Here is a 25,588-nt window from a genome sequence, read left to right on the forward strand (position 1 = left end):
CGGCCGATCCTCCCCCGCGCCGCCGCCGGGACTTACGGGAGTTTTGTTACTTTCTCGGACTTACATGGACATTTCCCGGGAGCTCGCGTAGAACGCGGGCGCCGCGTCCCGCGGGCACCGCCGCTGTCTCTGCCGCTCTCGCCCCGGGACGCGAAGGCGCCCGGCGGCCCGGCCCCCGACTGCCCCCACCGGCCCGCCCGCCTCGCCGACTTTCTCCGCCGCTCGGAGCGAGAGCAACAGCTTGCCCGGCCCGGTCGGGCCAAACGACGCGGGAGGCAGCGAGGGAGCGGGCGGCGGCGGGCACCGCCGAGCCGCGGTCTCTCCGCCGGAGCCGCGAGGATCTGCCCTCCCTCCCTCCTCCTCCCCGTCCCGGGCCGCGGAACCACGCCGGGCGGCGCTGCGGGGACCGGCGGCGGGGCCCCGCCGCCCGGGAGGAGAGCGCGCCCGGGGGGGCGCCCGCTCCCTCGCCGGGGCCCCCGCGAAGCTGCCGCAGGCCGGCCCGCCGCGCCGGGCACCCAAAGTGGCCCGCGCCCCCGCGCCCCGCGGGCGCCGCCCGGAGACCCTCGGCCCCCGCTGCCTCTTGCGGGCTGCTGCCGCGGGGTGCCTGGCCGCCTCCGCCCGCTCCCTGCTCCGCCGCGGCCCCGGCGCCCGCTCCGGCGCCCGGGGTGATGCCATGCCCCGCAACCACGGCGGCGGGGAGGAGGGCGGCTCCGCGGGGCTCTGGGTGAAGAGCGGCGCGGCAGCGGGCATGAAGGATGTGGAGTCGGGCCGGGGCAGGGCGCTGACGAGCTCGGCGGCCCGCGGCGACGGCCTGCTGCTCCTGGGCACCGGCGGCGCGGCCGCCCCCGCCGGGCTGCGGGAGGGCCGCCGCGGGAAGCACGGCGCCCGCATGAGCCTGCTGGGGAAGCCGCTGTCGTACAGCAGCGGACCGAGCTGCCGCAGGAACGCCAAGTACCGCCGCCTGCAGAACTACCTGTACAACGTGCTGGAGCGGCCCCGCGGATGGGCTTTCGTCTATCACGCCTTCGTGTGAGTACCGACCCGCTCCGCTCTCCTCCCGTCCGGTCCTGTCCTGCCCCGTCCTGTCCCTACCCCTCCCGTCCGTTCCGCGGGCTGCCTCCCGCACCTGTCCTGAGCAGAGCCTCGCCGTACGGCGCGGCGCGTACCTCCCCGGCCGCCCCTCCGGTCCCCGGGCATCATTCCGTGCCGGGACACGGGGAGGACGAGTACCCCGCGAGTCGCGCCGAAAGTGCCCGGGAGGAGTCGGCGGAGGCGCGGGAGCCGCTGCCACCTGCGGCTCGGCTCTCCGCGGGTGGCGGGAAATCCCGCGCTGCCCGAGGTGGGAGGTGATGGGGGAAAAGCTCGGTTCACCCGGCAGAGAGAACCGGCGGGGAGTACGGCGGGGAGCAACGTGCTCGCTGATCTCCCGGGCGCCCGAGGCAGCCGGCTTATGTGGGGGGAAACTGCGCGGCGCTCCCGCTGATGCCACACGCCATCCCTCGAGGTTAGAGGGAGCGAAGGGTGCCGGCGGCTGCCGGGTCGTCCCCGCGGGATGCTGAGCCCCAGGTGCGGCCACCTGCCGCCCGAGGCAGGGTGGGTGCGGCGAGTGGCTGCGCTGGCGGCTTCTCCGCCGGTTCCTGCCGCTGCTGAGCTTTTGATCTTAGCAAGTGATGGTTCCTGCCGTCCTCAACCTGAAAAAGCCCCTGACGGAAATACGTGTTCCGTCTCATGGTTCGGTGGAGACCGGTACTGTCACCGCGCTGCGCTACTTGTGCAGCTTTTAACTTCAAAAGGCTTGCCCGGGACACCTGTGCGAGGGGACCCATGGCTGTCACTGCTTGCAGTATCCTTGGGGTCAGCCATGTTCCTCAGTTCATTAGCAATCTTCTATTTGTATGGGTTTTGGTAATATTCGGGGGAAAGGCTTTTAGATCAAAGGCTTTTAGGATCAAAATCCTTTTAGATGGTTGAGCAAAACATGCAACACAGTCGGACGAGGAGTCGTGACAATGGGTCATATTTATGGGTGAAAACGTGTTCAATTACAGAGGAAGGAAGTTAAACATTACTGTATAGGGGATAGAATACAAGGTATTGTCATGTCTGACTTCAGGAAGTATATCATAATCCAATCAGAAAATTTAACTGATATACTGTGAATAACTGTATTTGTTCCCTGATAGTCCTGGAAATCAAGCTAGTGGCTGCAGCATCTTGGCTAAAAAAGCAACTGTTCCCTAAAAGCTGATTGACAGGATTATGAGTTCTCTTCCCCCAGCAGTAGGGAAACCCTCAAATCTTACTTTAATAGCAGCTGTTGTAAGTAAAAAGGTGCCAAAAACATGGCAGTCCGATTAATAAGACACTTTGTTCATAGATTCATTTAGCAGATGACAATTACTAAAGATAGCAAGTAGTAGAAAAGTACTTAATGTCATATGTTATTCAGTAAAAGGATTTTTGTCCACTTATAGGATCTTCCCATTATTTCTGTTTTACTCTGCAAATCAACTCCTACAACAAAAATGTTCTTCTTGGAGGGCATTAATTTGGTACATTTTGCTGTCTGGGCTCTTGCAGGTGTTTTCCTGTGGCCTAGATGGATGTAAATTAGTGTTGCAACAAACACCAAAATACGTATTAGGAATCATTTTACTGCAGTGCCTGAAGTTGCCATACAAAATCTGCAAATTAAAGTTTTGGACCTTTTTGTTAGTTCATTATAGAAACCTTTAAAACCAGAAAAGTTCAAGTTGGAAATACAGCTGACAAGTTTAAACCTTAAAAAAAAAAAAGGTGGTAAATTTCCAAATGGAGTGGAGTCATGACACAGCAGCGCTGTAAACAAGGAAGATTGCCAGCTGCGTTTAGATAATTGCCTGCATAGAAAGAGTGCCAGTTTTAATTTTTAATTGCAAATGGCAATTTTGGCAAATGTAATGCCAACATTACATCTTTTATCTGAACAGATCTGTGTGAAAGAGCTTGAGACATTACTGTAGTATAAGACACCTACTAATAATATTACCTTAAAGTATCTGTCACTGATACAGTGTTTTAGGTGCATTTGAAGTTCCATTGGATTTTAGTTTGACAGCTATCTTTATTGCCAATCTACAAATTATTTTAATTTATTTGTATAATTCTGATTTAATCACAGTCAGGTAACAGTGTTCCTGGTGTTCCACGCTCATTTTTTTTCCAGCCACCTGATCAAATATAATTTCATCTTGGAAAACAGACTTTCTTACAGACTTAAAAACCAAAAGATAATAAAAAAGCCACAACTAATTGTAAAAAAAAGTCTTGAGACAAGTAGATTAGAGCTGCAAAGACATTACAAAGTACATGGAGGAGATGTCTGCTTTTACCACTGCTAAGCTATTCTTGACTGCAGTGGAGCCCGTTATAGCTCTGTACTATTTCTGTTACAGGAATGGGCTATCTGGGGTGAGACCTTTTGAGTAGATCATTGGTCTCCTGAAGCCTCACTCTCATATGCAGGTTGAAGTAATGCAAGGGTGGTTGCAGAGTTTTGGTTTAAAGGCTTTGATCTAGCCGTTTAGATTTGCGTGTTTGTTTTTTAAATAAGAACCAGGGAACTGAAGATTTGTTACAAATAAGAAATAATTCCTGCAGTGATATTTTCGTGTATCATTCCCATAGGGAAAAACACTTTAGAGCTGAGAAGTATGCCCAGTTAGCTCTTCTTTTTTTCTTCTTGTCCTTTCAAATAAGATAAAAATAGGCCAGCCACCTAAAGAATGAGTGTTGTGACCTACATTCAGAAGTCAATTGGTTAGTTTATTTGTAAATACAAAACTGCCAGATTCTAGAAAAGACAGCTATTCTGCAAACTTCTGCAGCTAGGGGAAGAAGTTACTCTTGGGCAAAGGCCTTTGATTTCAGTAAAGTTGTGCTGAGGAGCAGAGCATAAATGACATGTTTCTTGACTCCCTTATTGTGCACCTCAGCAGGTCTTTACATGGAAAGCCCTGTAAAAACTTAAGATCTTTCCTGCAAGCTTTTGGAAACCTTTTCAGATACCACAGTTTTCTGTTTTTAATCATACAGGGGCACCAAAATATGAACGCTTATAAAATCAGAAAAGAACATTCATACCATTTGTGTGTTATGAGTCAGTAACTTAAACTCCTGCTAGTAAAATATTTATGCCACACCACATCACCTACACATGGAGCCATGTGCATATCTAACACGTGTACTTACATTAAAAGGTCATGCTATTGTAACTTTTCAAAAGCATTGTCTTGGGATGCCAGAAGATTTCTTTATGTTATTGCTGTTGCAGTTGCTTGTTTGGTGTGATAAAAATGTGCAGCCATTGCCTTAGAATGATCAAAGGGAAGTTCCAGATTTGTTGCAAAATTAACTCTGGTTTCATCTTCAGTTATCCTAACGACTTTGTATTATTTTTGTTCTTAATTGACATTCTGAAAATGAGATGGCATGAGATGTTCAGAAAAAAAATACAGCTCTTTGATACTGTTTATGCTGGTAGGATATAATTAGTTGCATAAGTTTCCTAATTTAACATGTTGGATTTATTTCAGGAATAATAAAGTTTCTGTTTCTTACTGACTTCTTTATTCCATGCAAAAGTCTTTGACATTTGTTGTGGGGATGTTCTTCTCCTTACAAAGCTACCAACACTTGGTCTAGAAGTTTCTGAATTCCAAATCACACATCTGGATGTGTGCACAAGGACAGTAGCACTTTGCATGGCCTGTATTGGTAGGTTTTCATGGGCATCCCCCATTGGCCACTGCAGAAGATACAGCATTAGTTGAATTGCAAGAGCCTGTATGGTATTATTCTTGTCCTTTGAGTTATTGATGGGAAAAGAGTGAAAAATTATTTCTGGAAAAAATGTAATGGAGCCATCAAAGATTTAACTAGCTATTTTAGCCTTCCAGATCTGCCAGAAAGGACATAGCTCAGTGATTATCAGGATGGCTATTGAACAGCAGGTCTCTGCATGTGAGCTAACAGAGCTGCATCACGCCGTGCCCTTGGTATTGTAATGGAGGTTCCATATTCTGATTAGAAAACCAACTATGTGCCAACAGCCAAGGACTGCTTTTTCTCATACTATTGAAAGTAGGATAAATTATCTTTTTTTTTTTTTTTTTCCATCTTGTGACATATAATGACCTAGTTCCAGGTGCTCTATGGGTAACTCTACATCTTTCATGTTTTCAGGCACCATTTCAGAGTCAGGATCTGGTGGTCTTAGGGTAACAATATATTTCTATATATTTTTAAAAAATAATAACGTATTTATAATTAACAAATAATAGTATTGACAACATAAATATGTAGCACGTCAAATCTTACTAGGTAAATCAGAGAAAATTTTAAAGACATTTAAAACTCTTTTAACTGTTGCACACAAGCCTTAGGGACAATGGGACAATGAAAGCCAAGGGACAATGAAAAAAAGTGACTATTTAGATGTCCTTTAATATAAATCTTCAGTGATTTGCTGCATTTGAAGCAGTCTGTGATTCTGTACATGTGCATATTTCTCACCTACACATTGTTTTGAAGGACCTTTAGGAAGTTACCCAGTCCAGCTGGGAGATACACTCTTCCCAGTCATGTGAGATGGCTTTGATTAGACAGGTGTTAAATTTCACTGGATGAAGGTCCCACCACCTTGCTGGATAACCTGCAGGTATGCAACACCTGCCTGTTGAAAAAAGAGGGGGTTTGACATGGGGAGGGAAGAATGGGAGAGCCACCCTGGATCTCCCAAGTGGCAATTTATGGTCATTGTCCCATTATATATGTTCTGTCACTGCTGAGAAGATTTGGGCTTCTTTATTGTTGTGATTTACCTACAAGTAGATGTAGGCTGCTACTAGGGCACCTGTTAGATCACCCTTCTGTCAGACCAAACATGCTCAGTTCCATCAACTGCTCTAAGACAAAAGCTCAAGGCTCCTGAGTTGCTCTCCAGCATCTCCTCTGTCTTCTTCACATCCTTGTTCAGCTGGGGGAGATCACAACTGCCTGCCCTCAGGCCATGCTGAGTAGAGAAGAAAACTTTTTCAGCCTGCCAGTCCCAGTCTTCTAATGTAGCTGCTTGCTGCTTGCCTTCTTTCTGATGAAAGCATGCTGTTGGCTTGCTCAACCTGCTGTGTCCACAGAAAAGCCCTTTTTGCTGGGCCTGCCTCCCAAACAGTGGGTTCCCAGCCTGAATGGATACATGGGATTATTCTGCACCAGGTGCAGATATCTGCTTTTCTCTTTGCTGCGCTCGTAGATGTTTATGGTCACGCCTGGTATTTTCTTGCTCTATCTCAGTCATTGTGTACTGACCAGAGCAGTGGAGATACAAGAGTCTTTAAACCCACTCATCTTCTTGCTTTGTGATTTGCAGAGAAGATCAAGTGCTCGTCCATGCTTCATTCCTTCTCTTTCCTGGTGCTTTTCATGGACAGCAGACCTCTCCTGGAATCCTGTCATGTGCACTAAATAACATCTAGCTTGTATTTTTCATCTGTTTTTTGTTGTTTGGCTTTTTGTTTGCTTGTTTCGTTCTTTTTTGGAAGGGAGGGGGTTGCTTATGTTTTGTTTTTGTTATGGGTTTTTTTTGTTTGTTTGTGGACTTTTTGTTGTTTGTTTTTTGGTTTTTTTTTTGTTGGAGAGTTATTGTCTATCTCAAGATTTTCAGTAGATAAATATCAGGAATGTTTATGCTTAACTTAGTAAAATATTGTTTCACATTTATTTTTTGAGGCTTAATCTACTAAATTTTCTCATTTGTACTGGCCTTGCTTTCTGACTCAAGGTTAGTGATCCAGGGGAAGCGACTAATTTTCTATAAAAATCAAAACTGATCCACAGCTTTCTGTAAAGAAGGCTGCAAGAGGCTTTCTTTAAGAAAAAGTCACCAAGACCTGGATCAGGGAAAGTTCATGTATGCGGACTTTTTTCTATTTATCGTTAAGTTTTATTTCTTAAATGAGATTAGGAATTATGTTTGGGAAGGTGGATAGGAGGTTAGTATTCGAGTTTCAAATAAATGTACAACCTTTGCAAGCAGAATCTTCCTCATCTTAAAGCAAGACATGAGTTAAGCTATATCCTTATAATTATCTTTTTGCTGTAATTTTTTCTCCTTTCACAAAACCCATGCAATGAGCATTATATGTGGGGATGAGACTCCTATCTCAGGTCTGTTTTTCTTGGTGTGCCAGTCTTTGGTGAGGTATTTCTTGTCTTTTTTATTGTCTTGTGTGATGTGGGGAAACTTTTGGTGGTCTCATATGATGAAAGAACCTGCCCAAAATTACAGATTTATTTTGAGGGATGGTATAGGAATTTCTATTATGGCATTAAATATATGTTATCAAAGGAGAAGTGGTTCTAGTGAATTAAAGAAAGAATTTGCAAAGATTTTAGTTGCCTGTGAGAGAGTATTTGTATGACAGATTTTCAAGGCAGACCCTGAACAATATATTAATGATCTAGACACCTTTCTTCACCAAACACCTTTTAAAGTGTCTATGTTGTTCAACTTTTTAAATTAAAAATAGGTCATGATATCTATTCAGACTTGATGCTCTTTCCATTCTCCAAGCCTGACTATATTTTAATCACTATTCACCCTGTTTTACTGTTAATTGTAGCTTAATTAAGTTTCCTGAATTGGACGAAAATACAATTTAACTAATATTTCACAATAATTTCAAATAATTTGTAGCATCAAATGGAATACCAATGATTATTCAAATAATAATAGTGATTTCCCTATTCATGAGAATAAGCATAATTGATATACTTAACAATACTCATAAAAATGCAGTTAAACTTTTCATAACTGTTTCAGTGAAAAGGAAAAGCACATGGTTTGTTACTTTATTAATCTCCTTTTTATGGAGAAAATATATATAAGGAAAAACTTTTATTCCTATACAATGTAAGCTGCTGACAGTGCAAATAAATCTTGCTGTGGTAAGATATTTCTTACTCATTCAAAGGTAAAACTTATTTGCCAAATACCTAACATTCTTATATGGTTCATATTTTCATTACCATAGGTGGTGAAAATTAATGAAATTTGCAACTGCTTTTTTAATTGAAGTAAAATTGAGTCTTCTGCTCTCAGGTAGAAAAGATGGAGTAGAAAGCTATCTAGCAAAAGGTCTTAAATGTATACATAGTAGACATAATTTACTATGCTATTCTTAATGAGGCAGATGTTTATTTCACAATAAATGTTTTTTTTTCCCATTAACATTAACACCCAAACAATTTCTCAAACCATTAACACAATACAGCATGCATTCTTGGCTTTTTAAATTAATGCTGGTGCACTGAGAGTCTCTTGTAAACATGTGTTACATAAAACATACTGAGTTTTAGGGAACTTGCATTCTTTTTCCTTGTTTTCTCTGCAAGATTTTTTATTTCTTTTCGTAAGTTAGTTTTACAGATTTCCTGTAAGAGAGCACATGTAGATTACCCAAGGGATTGCCACCACAGGTCAGTTAAGGTAGAAAATTCTTGAACTGTACAGTTTATCAATTGCAAAATAATTTTAAGGAGTTGCCCTTTCATGTCCAAAGCCCCCCCTTCCTTTAAAGATATTAATTAAAAGTTCAAAGGCTGTCTTATAGGTCAACTGCACCTCATCAAGAAATATTTTCAATTTTCTGTTGAGCATTAGATTTATCTTGTGATAGCTATCTGAGTTGCACTGTAATTGCGTTTCAGGAAGCTCAGCAAAATGTTCATTATTTGGGGCACTGAAGTGTAGACTCAGACAGTGTCTTCTGCTCGAAAGACTATGTGATTATTTTTTAATATATGCAGTCTGGTCCAGTGATTCAGAGGTGGACATAGTCCTCCAGTCAGACATATCTGAAATTTTCTGTTTGGCCTTCACTCAAGAAAATCTTCAAACATAAATGTGTGTGTTTTCCTTAACAGAGATGGACATAAATATGTCTCTAAGCATTTTCTTGAAGAACAAATAATTTTCAAAGGCATGAAGTACCTGCAGCTTCCTTTCATTATTCTATTGTGCATTCAATGGGTAATTCACTTTTTTCTCCCCACTTGTACAGAATGAAGTTTAACAAATGAATCATGCTCTTAAACTGATTAGAAATAATGAAGAAAGGAAGTTCAGTACCTGCCTACGTCTTGATTTAAGCAATATATTCCTGTTTGTCTTGGCTTCCTTCTTGCTTTGCAACTCCATAGTTTGACCAAGCAAACATAATAATGCCTTTTGAGATTTCTGTAGAGTTTTAATTATTTTATTGTAGTCATACCTTATACCATGTGGAAGAAAACAGACTGGTGCCAGGAGTCAAATAAGACCAAACCAAGAGAATAAAAAAACCTATGCTTTGAGGAAAAAAAAAAACAACTGCTACAGAACTTTTTCAGATACCTTCTGTTTCACTTGTGTCAGAGATTAAAACATTTGCACACACTCTTGAGGTCATTCAGTCAGAAATAGCATCTAACTTCTCCTAGGGCATTAAATTTAATTGCTTTATGTGGCCTAAGCTCATCCATAACTGTGGTACCTGAGAACTACCCATTAGAAGTAAATGTACAAATCTTTCCCTTCCAAGCTCTTGTGACAGGAGTGCACTTAAAAGTTACTGCTGGGTCTTTCTGAATGTGGGTAAGAGTCCTGATATACTTGAGAGGGTCTTTTGTGGGAAAATTAAGATGAAATATTGTTTTGGATGCATTTCTCTAGGTAGTGGTGATGGAGGGCTACTGATCCTTGGCAGTGAGTTTGAAAATGTAGGCCACTGTCTCTGTGAGAAAAGTCTCTGTAAATGCATCTTTTTAACAGTGAAACTGTCCTGTCACAGGAGAGATGACAGGTGATGGCTCACTTGAAGCTGGCTTGATGAGGCTGGTGTGATATCCACACTACTGCCAGGCTGGTAAGCAGGTGGTGTCCTTTTCTCTTCAGGTAGCCCAGCACTGGAGAAAAGGAACTGCCATGTTTCCAGAAAAAACACACAGTGAATTCATCATCTTGAAAAACTCTTTTACATCCAAGGAAGTTATGCTGACTCAGGTCAGAAGTCGTCTCTAAATTCATTAGGAGGAAAAAAAAATATTTTTTTCTGTTTGCATCTCTCTGCAGTTGATATCTATCTGTAGAGTCAGGTTTATTCACATATACCAGAAGAATCATTGCCACAGGAAGGAGCAGTCTTGGTCTGTGCAGAAGGATCTGTATAGATGGCAGGAAATATAAAGCCGAGGGTGAACGAGGTACTTGCAGGTGTCTGTGCAACAGGGAGGGAGGAAGGAAGAGCAGTGGGAAGGTTTTTCTTAGACCTGTCCCTCAGACTCTTCTGAATGTAGTTCTGATAATTTAGAAGCATCAAATCACAGAATAATTTAGGGTGGGAAAGGAGTTGGAGATCATAAGAGTCCAACCGTAAATCTAACACTGCCAAATCCACCGCAAAACCATGTCCTTAGTTCCATGTCAGCCACAGGTCTTTTAAATGCCTCCAGGGATGGGAAGTGAATAACTTCCTGAGCATCCTGTTCCAGTGCTTGACAATCCTTTCTGTGATGAAATTTTTCCTAATATCCAATCTAAACCTCTCCTGGGCACATCTTGAGGACACTTCCTCTTGTCCTACTGCTTGTGACTTGGAAGAGATCAACCCCCACCTCACTTCAGCATGCCTTTCTTGTGCCTTTGGCCACACTTACTTTTTTTTTCACTAGAAATGTTAATAGAATATTGTTTATTCAGGGAGGTTCCATTAAACTTATGGTTAGTTACAATAAGTGTGCATGCCTTCAAGTGACTTACTCAGCTTCTAGTTGATGAATTTGTTCAAGTTTCTCTCTTTGATATGTCCCAACCACATTTTCAGACTGAAGATGAAGCAGAATTTAGAATAAAAGACGAAGAGCTTTGCTAATGTCTGAGGGTGTTGTAAACTTGTATATAATACAGTTTGCTCAAGCAGACATATTCCTTTCCCCTTGATCTTGGAAAATAGAGATTTTATTTAGTGGTTGGAGATACTGTCTGGAAGGGTGTTATCCTTCCTGAAAGGTCACACTGACTGCTGACTAAACTTGCAATTTGTCTTTGTAAATAATTTGTTTGCTGGGTGGGGGGTATTGGAGTAGAGAGGTTATTGTTGGTGATGATGAGACAGATGATGGTCCTGAATTACAAATACTCTTTGGAAGGAATTTTGACTTTCATTCTGAAAATCCTTGTAGACATACTTTTTAGTCGTAGTATTAATAGATTTAGGTATTTTCAGAGATATTACTAGAAACCATCAAACTGAACATTTATAAAAGCTTTATCTTCCCTTCAGGAATGATGGCAAAAGTCCATCTGAATTAGAGAGACATTATAAAGCTTCTTAAGTTGTACTTGAGAAATTTTTCTATGGAGAGAGGAAGGCCTAATCTGCAATGCTCCCACATTATGCATGGGCACTCTGCATGAGATTTTGCTGTTTGGATATATTACATGGGGAGAGTTCTGGTGACAGCATTTGTGGTGTTGCAGACAGAAGAAGTTATCTAGGAGGGAGCACAAGCATTGAATGGAAGGAGAATTTATGAATGTCTACTCAACTGTAACAGTACCTGACTGATACTATATAATACTTTCAGGCTAGGAACGTGTTTGTCTTCTATGAATAATATGTTTTTAATATTTTCCCCCCTTTTACCTGTTTTCTGTAGAGGGAAAGCTGAAGTGATGTTATGAGTCAATTTACTGGATTTATATGTAAATAAAACATGGTATTGACCTTTGCATTTTTCTTCCATTGAGGTCTTGTCCCTGTATGCAGATCTGAGAAAATATCACAACATCAAAGTTTTTTTTTCACTACCTGATTGTATTCCTGATTGCTTTTTCTTTGGTAAATATTGATGTAAATCTTGCTGAAGCTGAGCCTCAGCTAGTTTATTCCCATTTGGTCCACTCTGCTGGAGCTTAGATCACTTTTTAGCTGCTCTTACAGGTCATTTCATGGGAAGGACTGCAGCTGGACAGCAAGATGCAGTCCAATCTCTGACCTCCAGTATGGACACATCTATACTTAGAGGAAACCTGGGGAGAAAAACCTCTGGAATTCAGAAACTCGGTGAGAAATGCAGTCCTCAGAGACTTTTTCTGCAGAAAGGGATTCAGTCAGTCTTACTCTTGTCCAGGGAATTTTTCCTTCAAACCATAACTGATAATAATATATAATAAACCATAATAATACACATGAAATATAGAAGACATCTAAAAGTATATTAATATTAGATTAAATGTTGTTATTGCTGCTGTTCATGAATGGGAAAGCTGGAGCTGAAGTAACTACCAAACTGAGCACAGTAATACACTAGTAAGTCTCGGAAGAAAAGTATTTCCTTGGAAAAATCCTTTGTATGATTTTGCCCCCCAGGATTTTTCATATGCCCATATCTGTAAATTATCTCACCACAATGAAAGGTCATGGCATATTTTTTGGCTTTGCTTTATCATCAGCTTTAGGAGTTAAACAATATAATGGATAGTGACTGAGAACTCAGATATGTTAAGATAAAACTGTGATATTTCAGATATAATCTCTACCTGGAAGATAAAATTTACTAGCAGAGTGCTCATTTATTCAAGAAATATGAATTTATGAAATTTTGATTGTGTTTTTTAGGCTTATTAATCCATGACAAAATGGTATTCTTCTGTCTCAAGCATAAAATCTCTGTGAAGTAAGACTTAAATGAAAACAATCCTGTCTGAAAATGTGAACAGTTGTAAAGATTTGGAAGCGGTTTGAAGAAGAGACAGTTAAGAGATCTGAAGTGCATTTCTGTTTTGGAAATGGGATCAGTATATTAAAGATGCCCATTTGTCTCCCAGTCTATATTTAGCATCGTGGAGTGAACCAGTAACTGCCTTCATCACAGCCCAGCGTGTATCACAGAGTCATGTCTTTTGACCCCGCAGGGTATCTGCTGTAGTCAGTATTTTGAGATGGCTCAGTAATAAAGTTCTGTCTTTTGGCCTTGTCTTTAAACGTGAGGCACTCTGTAATGGATATGTGACCTTGGCAGGTTATGCTGTTCCAAGTATGGATCTGTGGATTAATTTCAAACTGAGGGCTGCCTTCCCTACCTCTAGAGGGTGTGCAGGTGGTGGCAACAAATCACTACACATATAGTTCACACTGTTTTCTGGCAGGAGAATAGAATTTTTATCTTGCAGTCTAGCCCTGGGAATTGCTGGGTACATGTTTTAAAAAATCATTAGCATGTTAATTTGATTAAAAACAGGAATTAATGAATAACACTGGAAAATTGTTAGGACACCTTGTGAAAATGATGGTAGGTACATAGAGATACAGTTCTGGAGGATGTCGTTTACCAATCTGCAAATTTCTTTCATGTAACAAATGCAGAATATACAAGTTCATGATTAAATAATCCTAGCATTTAAATAATCCTGCTTTTTTCTAAATCTTTGCATACAACAGTTGTCACTGTCTTTTATGCAGGGTGATAACCCAGACATCATTATTGAGATGGACCTTTGTAATTCCTAACATGATCTCTCTCAAGATAATATCTCAAAGATATGGCCTATCTGTCACTACAGCTCAAATTATTGTGCAAACTCTTAATATTTTTGTTCTTGCAACCTCCTTCTGGACTCAGCAGTGTGCTCTGTGTGCCCATCCCTGTGGCTGTAGAGCTCTTGCTCCTCAGCAGCTCCTCTTACTGCTCCTTCCTTGCCTGGGGAGAAAGTAACTTCACTTTCATTAGCTATAAGAAGTATCTGGCTAGTTAATTTCTAAAATTACATTTATAAGTGAACTACAAAACCAGAAAGCCAGCTTGGCATGATTCATTAAGTGGAAGGAAACAACAAATGGAACTGTTCCTTTTTGGTAGGTCTGACACACTCAGCAGTATGTGGTGGAAGTGCTTTTCATATAAACTACTTGACAATAGACTAGCATGAGTACACTTCTAACTCACTGCAACTAAACCCAGCTTCAGTAAAACTGTAACTAAACCTATTATGTGTTTTTTCCCCCCATCACTTTTTTGAAAGTGACACTTATTTTGGCAGATGCTGAATTGTTGCATGAGCTGGGAATTTCATTGTTTAACAATTTTATGGAGACTAATTGTCATGTGGTTGATGAGAGTCTCCCTCCTGCATTATTTGTCTTTGTCTGAAGGTACTGAATTAGAAAAAAGGATGACTGGTGGAAGAAAAAGCAGAATGGCAACACAGTTTCTCAGCATGAGGCAGGGAAACTAGGATGGAGATGAATTAATAGTGCTAAAGATACACCTAGTTTTACCATTTTCTCTGAGGCTGGGAGCAAAAAAAAACCTGCTAAATTAAGTGGCTGGTAGTGCCTGGTAAGAATATGAGGAAAACAGTCACTGGGATACTGTGGAAGAACATACTGGAATCAGTCTTGTGGGTTCTTTGAAACAAGTTGCTGTCAAAACCCTATGGCTTGACAATACTTGAGAAAGGTACACATGAATTGGAGTAGTTTGTTCATTTCCATGTATGTTTTTAGGAAGCTGCTTCTCCCAAAACACGCTTCTACAGCTGTATACTTTTGCAGTTTCTAGTATGGAATGAGATGGACTTAATGTTCTTGAGATAGTTTAATTAATTTCAAGTAATCATATTGCTGTGATAACATCACTGTGTCTTCTAGAACATTCTCCCAAACCTCTGAGACTGTGTATAAATTATGTACAAATTCTTCAAAAACAGGAGTTTTTTGCTCATGACCTTGGATGAAACAGCAGTCCAGATCTTTGCAAATAAGTATCTTAGTTTTTCTCTTTTACAAACTAACCTCTGGATGAAAGGTGCTTAAAAATTATATATATCAAGGTAGGTAGGTACCTTGATAGGCTGAGTCCACTGTGCTTGTTGTTCCAGTTCTGCATTGAATCAGTCAATGCATGTTTATTAAAACAAACCTTTGTCTTCTCCAAAGACATAGCAAATAAGAATCTTCTATCCTGAGGGGAAAAAAGGAAACCAAAATCAAAAAAAATAGCCCGCAAAAAACCTGAACAAAACCCACTGGATATTTTTTTTTCCTTTTCTTATGGAGAGTCATGTCAACCTTTTGAGCCTGAAGTGTTTCTAAATTCTTTTTCCAATGGAAAGGTGAAAAAAATACTATTTTTCTTGTTTGAATATATAGGTGTTTTCTAATATACCGCTCAAAATTAAGACGTAAGACTTCAATTTGAGTGGCTTTTTAGCTACTCCGTCAGTCAATTTTTTCTTCTTTTGCTTATGCCCAGTTGGTTTCCTAAGGACTAATGATCTTTTCTTACCTCTGTGCTCTCTGATTAATTCAAGGTTTCCCTCAGATGATGAAGGAACTGGAACCTAAAGGCTTAATAATGGTCACCCTTGTAACAGGATCCCATGGACACTGCTGAGGGTGAAAAGAGCACAGCTTTTAGCACCATGATTTATTTCCTTTGAAGTTTCAGCACCATCCTGGCATTTACCTCACACTCTTTTGGCTTTCAGAAAACTCTCTGATGTATTCAAGCATGTAGTTATTTATAAATATATATATGTATATATAAAAGTGCTGACGTACAGTGCTGTCTCCATTAATGAAAGCAGAGAACATGATTTATATTTTGTTGAGTCAAACACTAGTACTTTTGGATAAAGAAGTCTCTAGCAGGTACAAACTGCAGGCCAAATCCTAAAGCTGTTTACTAGCCATTAATTCCAGGCTCAATCCAGAAGCTCTTACTCAAGCAAAATGCCTGTAAAGTAATAGGATGTTTTATCTTCTTATTCTTGAATTTTGTAAGAGTGCTGTGCAATTTTTTTTCAAATTCTGCAGGTTTCTATCAACCCCACATCATCTTGTCTTGGGCAGCCTCAGGAGTGACTGCTTGTGCAGTGGTGTATTATATGGTAAATCACCTGCAGCTGCAATGTACCACAGTATGCTGCAGACAGTGTTTTTACATTTTTGCTTTAATCATTTGCAGTGAGTAACGGAGACTGTAAGTGGCAAAATGCTTTGTCTTGAAAAGTAGCTATTGAAATACTGCTGCAAAGGTAACCACAGAGTTTGGGAAATGGTATGGTACAAAATAACCTATTTTGCTACATACAGTTTTATTCATTTCTAAAAATGATTGTTCTTTTGCAGGCATAGAGATCTGGATATGTTTCTAATGTAAAAGGAATAGGAAATGCTTCAATTGTTCAAATAGCTCTTAAACATATTTTAATTTGATAGCTGATTGTATATTGTGTTTGCAGCCTTTGTGCAAAGCAGTGTTTCAATAACAGAGTTTGCTCCATAATATACATAGATGAAGACTGTTCTTTATATTATCAATCTAAACCCCCCACATGTATTAATATAATGCTGTTGATGTTAAGTTGTCTCATTGCTTGGAATTTATTGCCACATTGCTTGGCACATAGGTGTCAACTGAGAGAACTCCTTGCCACTCCAACTTAAGACTTATCCCTTCCTATTTAGAAAATGACCTTACAAGTTAGTCAAATGACTGGACTGCTATGGAACAGCAGCTGTTAGTGGAAAGTTCTCAAAATTGGCTTGGATCACTTACAGTTCTCTCCTTTAATTGCTGATATCGTTGCCTGTGTATGCAGTACTTATCAATGAGTGTAATTGCTTTATAGTTCTCAGACCATTCTCAAGTGGTTAGGATTGATTTTTAGCTTTTAAGTAGAAAATATCTGAGGATTAATCTACTGGTTTGTTTTGTGTATTTTCTAGCAACTTTGTGTAAATTGCTAATTATTAATAACACCCTTGAGGCATGAAAAGAAATACTGTGACATTCTCATGATGAAATATATTTTCTTTTGAAATCTCTGGGACCATATTTAGTCCAGTTGATTTACATAACTTGCCTGCATAGTATTGTGAAAGAGGAAAATAAAACAGCTCAGCTGCACCTGGTATGTTTGAGATGTTTCTGAGTGAACAGTCGCAGACAAGCATGAGGTTTTTTGGTCATCTCTTTGGTCCACTGCCCACCTGTCCTGGAGCACTGCAAAATATAGTGCCTGATCTCATAATTTTACTGTAAGGTAAAATAACAAATTCTCAGCATGATCTGCTACTTAAGTCTAGTTTTGTACCAGTTCTATGTTTGTCCTTAAAGAAATTAAATCTGCAAGTTTGTCTACAGAGACGTATGGTCATCAAATGACAAACCCTTGCATTTATAAAGGTTTAAAAAGGTGAGAGTTAACAGTTGGTAATTAAAGTTGGTAATTAAACTGGTTTAGTGCACTTACCCTCATTTGATGTTTAGTCCTGTTCTGTAATATTCAGTGTGGAATAGTTGGTCGTGTGACTCAAGTTGTGTAAAGTCACAGTTGTGAAGATATTCTCAGCGGCACTGGGTGCAAATATACTTTGAACCTATTCCTGTTGTGGAGTTCTTCCTTGCAGTGTGCTGTATGCTAATATGTTACAACTTGCAACTTGCAGTGTTTTATTGCTTAATTTAAGCATAGTTTGCATTTCCTATGGTTTGATTGGCTGGCAAGGCATGCAGAAATTCTGAGTCAGATGCACCTATTTCTGGATGTCCAATATAATTAGGTGCAGCCCTGAAGCAACATGTTTTGTGCAACTTTCCAGGCACACAAACTGCAGAAATACAAGGGAGGGTTTAAAAATTGTCTGGAAAAAAAATTGGTGCCATTTAACTTTGAATTATTATATTGTATTTGTTCTGATGAGCTTCATAATTATGAGATTTGGCTTTTTTTCCCCCTGTTCTCTTTTGTATTCTTTTTTTTTTTTGTATTAGTAATTATAACTTTGATGCATATGAAATATGCCAGATGGACATTCCTGGAAATGTCAGTGTCCTGTATAACTTTGGAGCAGTTATGTAGAACCAGCGTGGTCATTCCACAAATTTCTGTTTTCTGGGACCTTGTCCTGGGACATTGTTGTTGAAGGTGAGTTTTGTTTCTGTGGCTTATGTAGTCTGGTTTGCATGACCAGCCTGCTAAAAAGTGTGTTGATTACTGGTACTGCATTTGGGTGCATTGTCCCAGCAAAAACTAGACTGAAACCAGCAGCTTTTTCTAGGCATTATTCACTGCTGCTAATTTTTGGCTCCTAAAAATTGAGTTTGAATTTGTCACTAGGAGAGGAAAGCAGTTTGACTGTAACCATCTTACTAAAACAGAAAAGTATCCAAAAAATGTTTCTGTACTTTTGAAGACTAAGGTTCTATTGAACAGATAATTTTAATTGCATCGAATACGATTAAGTGCTTAATTGGTTGCATGTAAATAAAGGAGTAAAATCCATATGGGGAGTAATTTAGCAAGAGATTAAGTGCTGCAGTATATAGTATTGGTTTCCTTGAAATGCAAGAAATCTATCAATTCCCAGAACACAAAATCACATTCATTCATTTACTGAAAATATTGCCTCCTAAGAGAAGAGTGTAGAATTTAAAGGTCTAAGGAAAATAAATCCATTTATTATGCACTTTTAAAAAGAAACCCAGAACCTACTTCTCATCTTCTTTAGATTTGTTTTTTGAGGTCTGCCCCAGTTTTCTTGGCTTCATTTGAGAGGTGATGTCCCACACCATCTACCCTTGGCTGAGTGCAGGCATGGTTTTCTCTGGGTGGTGCCAGTAAATGTCTGTTAAGGTGTGGCTGTGTGGTGCTCCTAAGATGCTGACCTGCTGGTGTTATATTAATCACTTGAAATCTGGGTAGGCAGTGTAGTCTGTAGTGATGTGAATGCTAGGTTTGGGTCACTATATTCTCCACAGTTATGGTTAGTTAGGCCTTTCCCTGTTGTTCATCTTCATTTATATATTTTTTTAATAGAGGGTCTTTTGAATCTTTTTTTATTTCCCCTATCAAAAGTCATTTGCATGTGATTTCTTTTTTTCTCTAAAACCTTTCCCTAAAATTAAAAGGACCCAATTCATATATTGCAAAATTGTGTTCAATACTTGACTAGACTATTCACTTTCTTTTATTTAAAATACATTTTATAATCCAGTTAGGTAGATAATAACAGGAAATGCATTCCCTAAAATTCCAGAAAATAACATAGACAACATCTTAAATTTCCAGTCAAAGAAAAATGAAGTGTCATTGGAGACTCAGAGAAGAAAAATAATGTCAAAACTGAAATTTGGGAAAATTGCTGGGGCATTTCTTGGTTTATTTTTAAAAATTCAGGAGATAATTTTTATAAAAATATCAATATAAAACCCATGCACCATAGTTTTAAAAATTAATATTGATGTGAATGAAAATTTATCCCTTGCTCTGTAGTTTTCAAAACTTTGACATTTCTCCCATGCTTTAAGCTTTCCCTTCCTTTTTGTGATGTTTTCCTTTTGACCCAGCAGCCACGCACTGGATAGGTGTGCTAGTGCAATGTGAGCATGTTTAGCTGTTACTTAATGTATATGCTGGGTTATTCCTCATGCTAAATGCATACAGAAGAACCATCAAGTGAATGAGTTCCAACAAATTGCAGACCTACTTTTAGGTGGACTCTAGAGGTTTTGTACATAAGTGTAGTGTATATGTGTATGAACATGTTAAAGTAGCAGCTCCTGATCTTGAGGTGAAATGATGTGGTCTTTCCTGTTTCCACATCACTGAGGTCTAACTTGTACCTGAAGTGACTGGCTGTGTCTATCCTGTCTTGTACTTGTCATCCTGTACAATTCTGGGCATCAGGTGATAGTCCTTACACATATTCTTTGAGGGTTTTGTCCAAACTATCCAAAAGAATGGGAAAACTGTCAGAATGGTGGTTTTTATAGCACTAAACTTAAATCACATGTTTTATAACCTACTATTAAGTAGCACATGAAACAGTTCTGTGGCCACTTCATCCATCTTCTGTCCTTTTCCCCAAAAAGGGAGCAAACTGTTCCTGAAGACAAAGTGCAAACCAGAGCTGGAGGCTTGAACAGCTGAAGTGTCCAGGGGGGTGGTGCCCAAGACCTCTTCCTGGCCACCTTGCCTTTAGCACCATAGCTATACCCAAAACTCCACAGAATATGGCATAGAAGGGGTGGTTGGAAGTCAGAGCTGGTAGAGAATATTATCTGTCTAGAGAAAATGTGGAATTTTAAAAATTCAATTCCAAACTGCAGCAAAGATTTGGTGGTCCCTCTTTTCAAAATCAAATGTAAAAATATCTCTGAGATAAATACTGTGCTTCAGTTTACCTCCATTATATTTCTTTTTTTCAATATGCTGAGTTTATCTTCACTAAGAAGACTTTCTTACCTGAAATCAAAGGCTTTTCAGACTTCTCAATATTCCTGTGAAGCAGAAATAAAATCAATAATTTCCTTTGATGAATTGGATACTTGTGAATCGGTATGTTTTTTCCAGGAGAAATATTTGCTAAAAATTCCCAGCCAGCCATTCTCTCTCTTCCACTCCCCCTCTTTTCTCTGCAGATGACCAAAATGTGGAAAAGAGGTGAGACTCCTACTAGAGATTTCTTGTTGCATTTTTCATGAGGAATTCACAGAGGAGAGGCTGATACTCTTGAGTTTCTTCCCTCTGCTTGGTGCTCTAAGCAGCACAATTCAGTATTACAAGTACAAAGTAGAGCTGGGAAGCTGAAGGAAAGGGTGGAGAGTCAGGGTGTAAGTATGGCTGAATACTGGTTAAAAGTATTAGAAGCTGTTTATAGCCTTTGACGATCTGGCCTCCAGCTTTAACTTTTAATCACCCACATCTACCCCTCCAGAAAAGACAAATCATTGTGAAATAATTGGTGGCTCTCTCTGGGCTGGTTTCTGAAACTTGGTGAGCAAGGTGTAGGTGTAAACATATTTTTCACTCTTTTCTTACTACAACTCTGCATTTTTGGTAATACTTTCAGTTTGAATCTCTTGGTGTTTTCCAGAGCTTCTCTATAAGGGAGCTGAGGAGCATGCAGCAGTGCCCTGTTGCAGGGCTAATAACCACAGCCTGATGGCTGCAGCACATAACTGGGCTTGCACAGCACACACACTGAAGAGACTCACTTTGGCCTTTGCACTTATTAAGGACTCAGGTCTTATCCCTCATGACTGCAAACATTTCTCTGTTCTGTGCAATGATTTATACTTGAAAATCTTTAATGGACCAGCTGCAGTGTCATTGTACTAGCTGTTCCAGGCTTCTCCTTTTGTCCCACCAGAGATGCAGGCATTTCAGAAGAATCCAACCAAAAGAAGATGTTTGTCCTTCTTAAAGAATCACGGCATCTTAGAATAGTTCAGATTGGAAGGGTCCTTTAAAGATCGTCTGGTCCAATGCCCCTGCAATGAGCAGGGACATCTTCACCTAGTTCAGGTTGCTCAGAGAACCTGGCCTTGAATGTTTCCAGAGATGGGACATCTACCACTTCTTTGGGCAGCCTTGTATTTTTTACTTACTTTTACATGAAGTGTTGTATATGCGAGTAGTATTTTAGAAGTGTATTTTATCCCCCAGCACACCTTAAAGAAAGGTGACTCCCTTTATATGTATTTCTTCATCATTACTTATGATTTTTCTACCTTGATATGTTTTTTTTTAAATACCTCTAAACAAAGTGAGCAGTTCAGGTACCAAATGCAGCATTTGTGGACTTTATATGAGAGTACAGAATTTTGGACTGATAAATAATGTGTGTAATAGTACTTTTGTGTTTGATAATAAGATGTAATGGTTTAATCGTCTATTTTTATCTGTGCCTGAAATAATTCTAAGACAAAGAAATCCAGTTTTTATGCTACTAATGAGAAGATAATTCAAAGAAAAGTTTCTGCAAGTTAGAAATATTCTTCAGGTTGTTTAACATTTCACAACTCCTGGTTGAGAGAATGGAAATGAAGCAAGCCAGTAATTGAAGACAAGTTGATGTTATACACTGGTGTTTCTTCTTTTAAATTTGGCTTGGGCATAAAATAACAGTTTGAGAAGCCAGTGCAACAACCACTAGCTTTTATGATTCATTTAAAGTAGTCCCAGTTTTAAGCACAAAGGAGCTTGTGGGAGCTATGCTCTTGATATTAAAAAAAAAAAAAATAGAAAAAATATGCCCTTAAATGTGATGATGTTTTCCTGTCAGGTGCTGCTGGAACAGTGTTGAGGATTTCATAGATCAGGAAAATAACCTAAAAACTGTAGCATTTTTTCAATATTATGCTGAGAAATACCAATCAAGTGCCATTCAGCATTGAGTTCTGAGAAAACTATGAGTGTGTTTGGCTGTTTCTGCTTTTCCTAACCTTACTGATCTCAGTTAATAGCTGTTTCTAGGGGGAAGCCATGAGGAAGTGCAAAAGGAACCTGTTGATCATCCTGCAGTTCTAGTTGAAAGGAACACAGATGGGTGATGACTTTGTACCACTTTGGTTCATGCTTCTGCCCACCAATCTGTCCTGCTGTCTGTCTGTCTGCCTCCTCAGGTCCCTGTGCTTTCAGTTTGCCATTTGCCATCTGTATTTCCTTCGTTGACCTCTCTGGAGGCAAGCTGAAGAGAAGCTCACTAAGCAGAAACATCCATGAATTTGGTAGCTGGAGCTTTGGACGTCCTACCACATTCCCATGGACTTTTTCAAAATTATATAATTTAGAAAAGATTCTGCACTTAATATTTCTCCTGATTAAATTAAGAATTGAAAAATACATGGATTTTTTTTTTAATTTCTGTGGGAATTTTTATGTCCACACCAGGTCTTGAATATCTTGCAGTTTAAATAAGCATCTAAATGTTTTGTTTGAAATAAAAATATGCAACATGCTGAAAACCAATTGACCCCAGACCCTTTCCATAATTTCTATGTTTGGTCTAAGAGGAATGTTTGCTGTGGAGTTGCTGGGATCTCCTTGTTAACCTACCACCCAAAATTTTGGAGTAGGAAAAAAACAGCTGATACCCTGCAATATGACTCTTCCCTTTTTCCTCCTGGAACTTCCTGATGATCCAAACTCTCTTACATATGTTGGAGGACTGGGGAGCAATGACAGCGAACAGCTCAAGGTCTCACATTTTTTAAAGATGAAGTTAGAAGCTAGTGCTGTATATCACCATTTATGGTTCTGGGCTAGCACATGGACTTCACAGGTTAATTCATATAACAACCAAGGCACAAATAATATATTGAAATTCTGTGGAAGAGAATTGTTAAGGCCACTGAAGTTCCTGGAAGCGCCTTATGCCCAATGCAGAGCAAACCCTCTTGCTGGGCTTGGCTGGACACGGGCATGGTGAGGAACCTGGTCTTTGGCAAACAGGTACTTCTGCTGTGACCACTGTGTTAAGTGAAAAGGATTTATTGCCTCACGTTTTGCAAAGGCATTTTGGCAGCCACAACCTTACTTTGCGTTATTGACTGATTCCAAGACAATATTTCTTACTCTTTTCTCCAAATCTGATTCTTTGCATATAAGGTTTGCAGTTATAAAATGCAAAAGATGCTGGATGAGTAGAGAATTGCAGAATATGCTGAGGTGGAGGGGACCCACAAGGACCATCAAAGTCAAACTCCTAGCCCTGTACAGGACTCCCCCAAGAGTCACATCATGTCCAAGAGAGCATTGTGCAAACACTTCTTGAACTCTGTCAGGCTGGTGCTGTGATCACTGCCCTGGGGAGCTGTTCCAGTGCCCAAACACCCTCTGGGAGAAGAACTTTTTCCTGATATCCAGCCTAACCCTCCCCTGACACAGCTTCAGGCCATTCCCTCGGGTCCTGTGGCTGTCACCCCAGAGCAGAGATCAGTGCCTGCCCCTCCTCTTCCCCTCACAATGAAGTTGTCCCTGCAGTGAGGTCTCCCCTCAGTCTCCTCCAGGCTGAACAGACCAAGTGCCCTCAGCTGCTCCTCATTTCCCCTCAGTATGATTTTAATGAACAGGTAGCCCCTTAAGCAGCAAAATTAACAAAACATGGCGTTATGTTTGTTTTCTGTTTTGGTGCCTTTAAGATGATGAGAGCTCAGTCTGATACTTTTTCTTTTGCTGTGGCATCATATTGCAGGTTCCTCTTCTGTGGATTTCTGGTGTGCAGCAAGAGCTGTGTCACACGTGACACCTTTCTTTGGCACAAAATTTGCACATAATTTCTTTCCTCTGGCAGGTCATTTATTTTCATTAAATATGGAAGAAGGCAAAGTTTTTTGGTCAATTCTTGGAGATTAGAATCAGCTACTGAGCTGAAAAGCCAAATTGCTTTGGGGGAACCTGGCATGGATGAATGGGCACACAAACCACCTGGCTGCAGAAGTCCTGTTTCTAGAAGAATCCAACTCCATTATGACTGCTATCTCATCTGTTACTGAAGAGGACTAAACTAACTACATTCCCAGAAGCAAACAGTATCTGTTTGAGACTATATGGTGTGTTTTTTAGAACACGCTAAGAGTTGGTCCAGGGATACCGATTTAAATGAACAGCATTAGTAACACTGATTTTCTTGTGCCGTAAACATGCATTGTGCTCCTCCAAAAGAGGAGTAGTCTCTCTCAAAAGTTAACCTAAACAAAATGCAAATCGCGTCTTAAAGTTGGTTTGGCACTTAGGTTTCACCCACAGTCTTCCAGCCATGAACAAGAGCAGCGTTTCCTTTGAATGAGAGTTCTCACAGGAAGGTAAATATTAAGTACACCCACAGCTGTTATTTAATCCTTAGGGACTAAAAAGATGATTATATGAAGATCAAAATCTTTTTCTTTTACTAGCCCAGAGAAATGTTGATGTTAAGCAATTACAGTGCTTTCTAGGCAGTAGCCAGCATTTGGATCTGTTATTGAAGGAAAACTCTCTAAATGACCTGGGTGGCCACTGGGCTGCAAGGAGTGAATAAACAGAGAGGGGCTTCCAAGAAAGCAGAGTGCTGGACACCACTTGGATAAGGCTAGGTGTATGGGGTGGATGGAGACGCTATACAAGAAAGGAGCTTTGCACCTTCAGAAGCATCCAGAAATGCTCTAACTCCTTAGGGAGCTGATGCAAACATGCTCTGAGAAATGCATTCAATTATATTTAAAAAATACTTGAGACTGGGTGGAAAAAAAACCCTCACTAAATATATTCACTGTTTTGTATAATACAAGAGCACTTGCAGGTTTTTCTTTTTTTTTCTCTGTCTTTCCAGGAAAAGAATAATATCTTGTTTGGTGGCCTTGAAAAATTAGGCTTTTTTAGTCTTAAACAGAGACTTTCCCTTGGCTAACTGTTCTGTAGAAAAACAGTTTAGTTGGCAATGTTTGAACTCTGCTAAATAAATTTGATTTAGAGTAAATTATTTCAGTTTTAAATCAGCGTGTTTTAATATCAAGTATTTTAGAGTGACTTTGCTATCCACACTACACAGAAAATGCAATATCCAGCTTCAGGAGAATAACGTGTAATCACATCTCTCAGTAAAATTTTCTTCAAGGCTGTACATGTTAATTAATACAGTCTCATCAGAATGTTGGAGGCAAAGAAAAATCACATATTCATGACAAAAGAGGTTCCAACGAAAGTGACTTTGTTTTTAATTTTGCAGCTTTCATGAGAATG

The 25,588-nt window shown here is 40.2% G+C and overlaps 1 protein-coding gene across 5 annotated transcripts in view; it reads left to right on the top strand.

Annotated features, from left to right (window-relative positions):
* The first annotated feature begins 670 nt into the window (after positions 1-670).
* KCNQ5 (potassium voltage-gated channel subfamily Q member 5) overlaps positions 671-25,588 on the top strand; it is a 274,662-nt gene continuing 249,744 nt past the window's right edge. For 4 of the 5 annotated variants that reach the window (XM_062488578.1, XM_062488581.1, XM_062488579.1 and 1 more), the window contains exon 1: positions 674-1,029. In XM_062488578.1, coding sequence (XP_062344562.1) covers positions 674-1,029 — 356 coding nt within the window. Of the gene's footprint in view, positions 1,030-25,588 lie in introns of all 5 variants that reach the window. The other variant, XM_062488582.1, reaches the window with a different exon arrangement.

The sequence above is a fragment of the Cinclus cinclus genome, chromosome 3 (genome assembly GCF_963662255.1).
Source record: "Cinclus cinclus chromosome 3, bCinCin1.1, whole genome shotgun sequence".
NCBI lineage: Eukaryota > Metazoa > Chordata > Aves > Passeriformes > Cinclidae > Cinclus > Cinclus cinclus.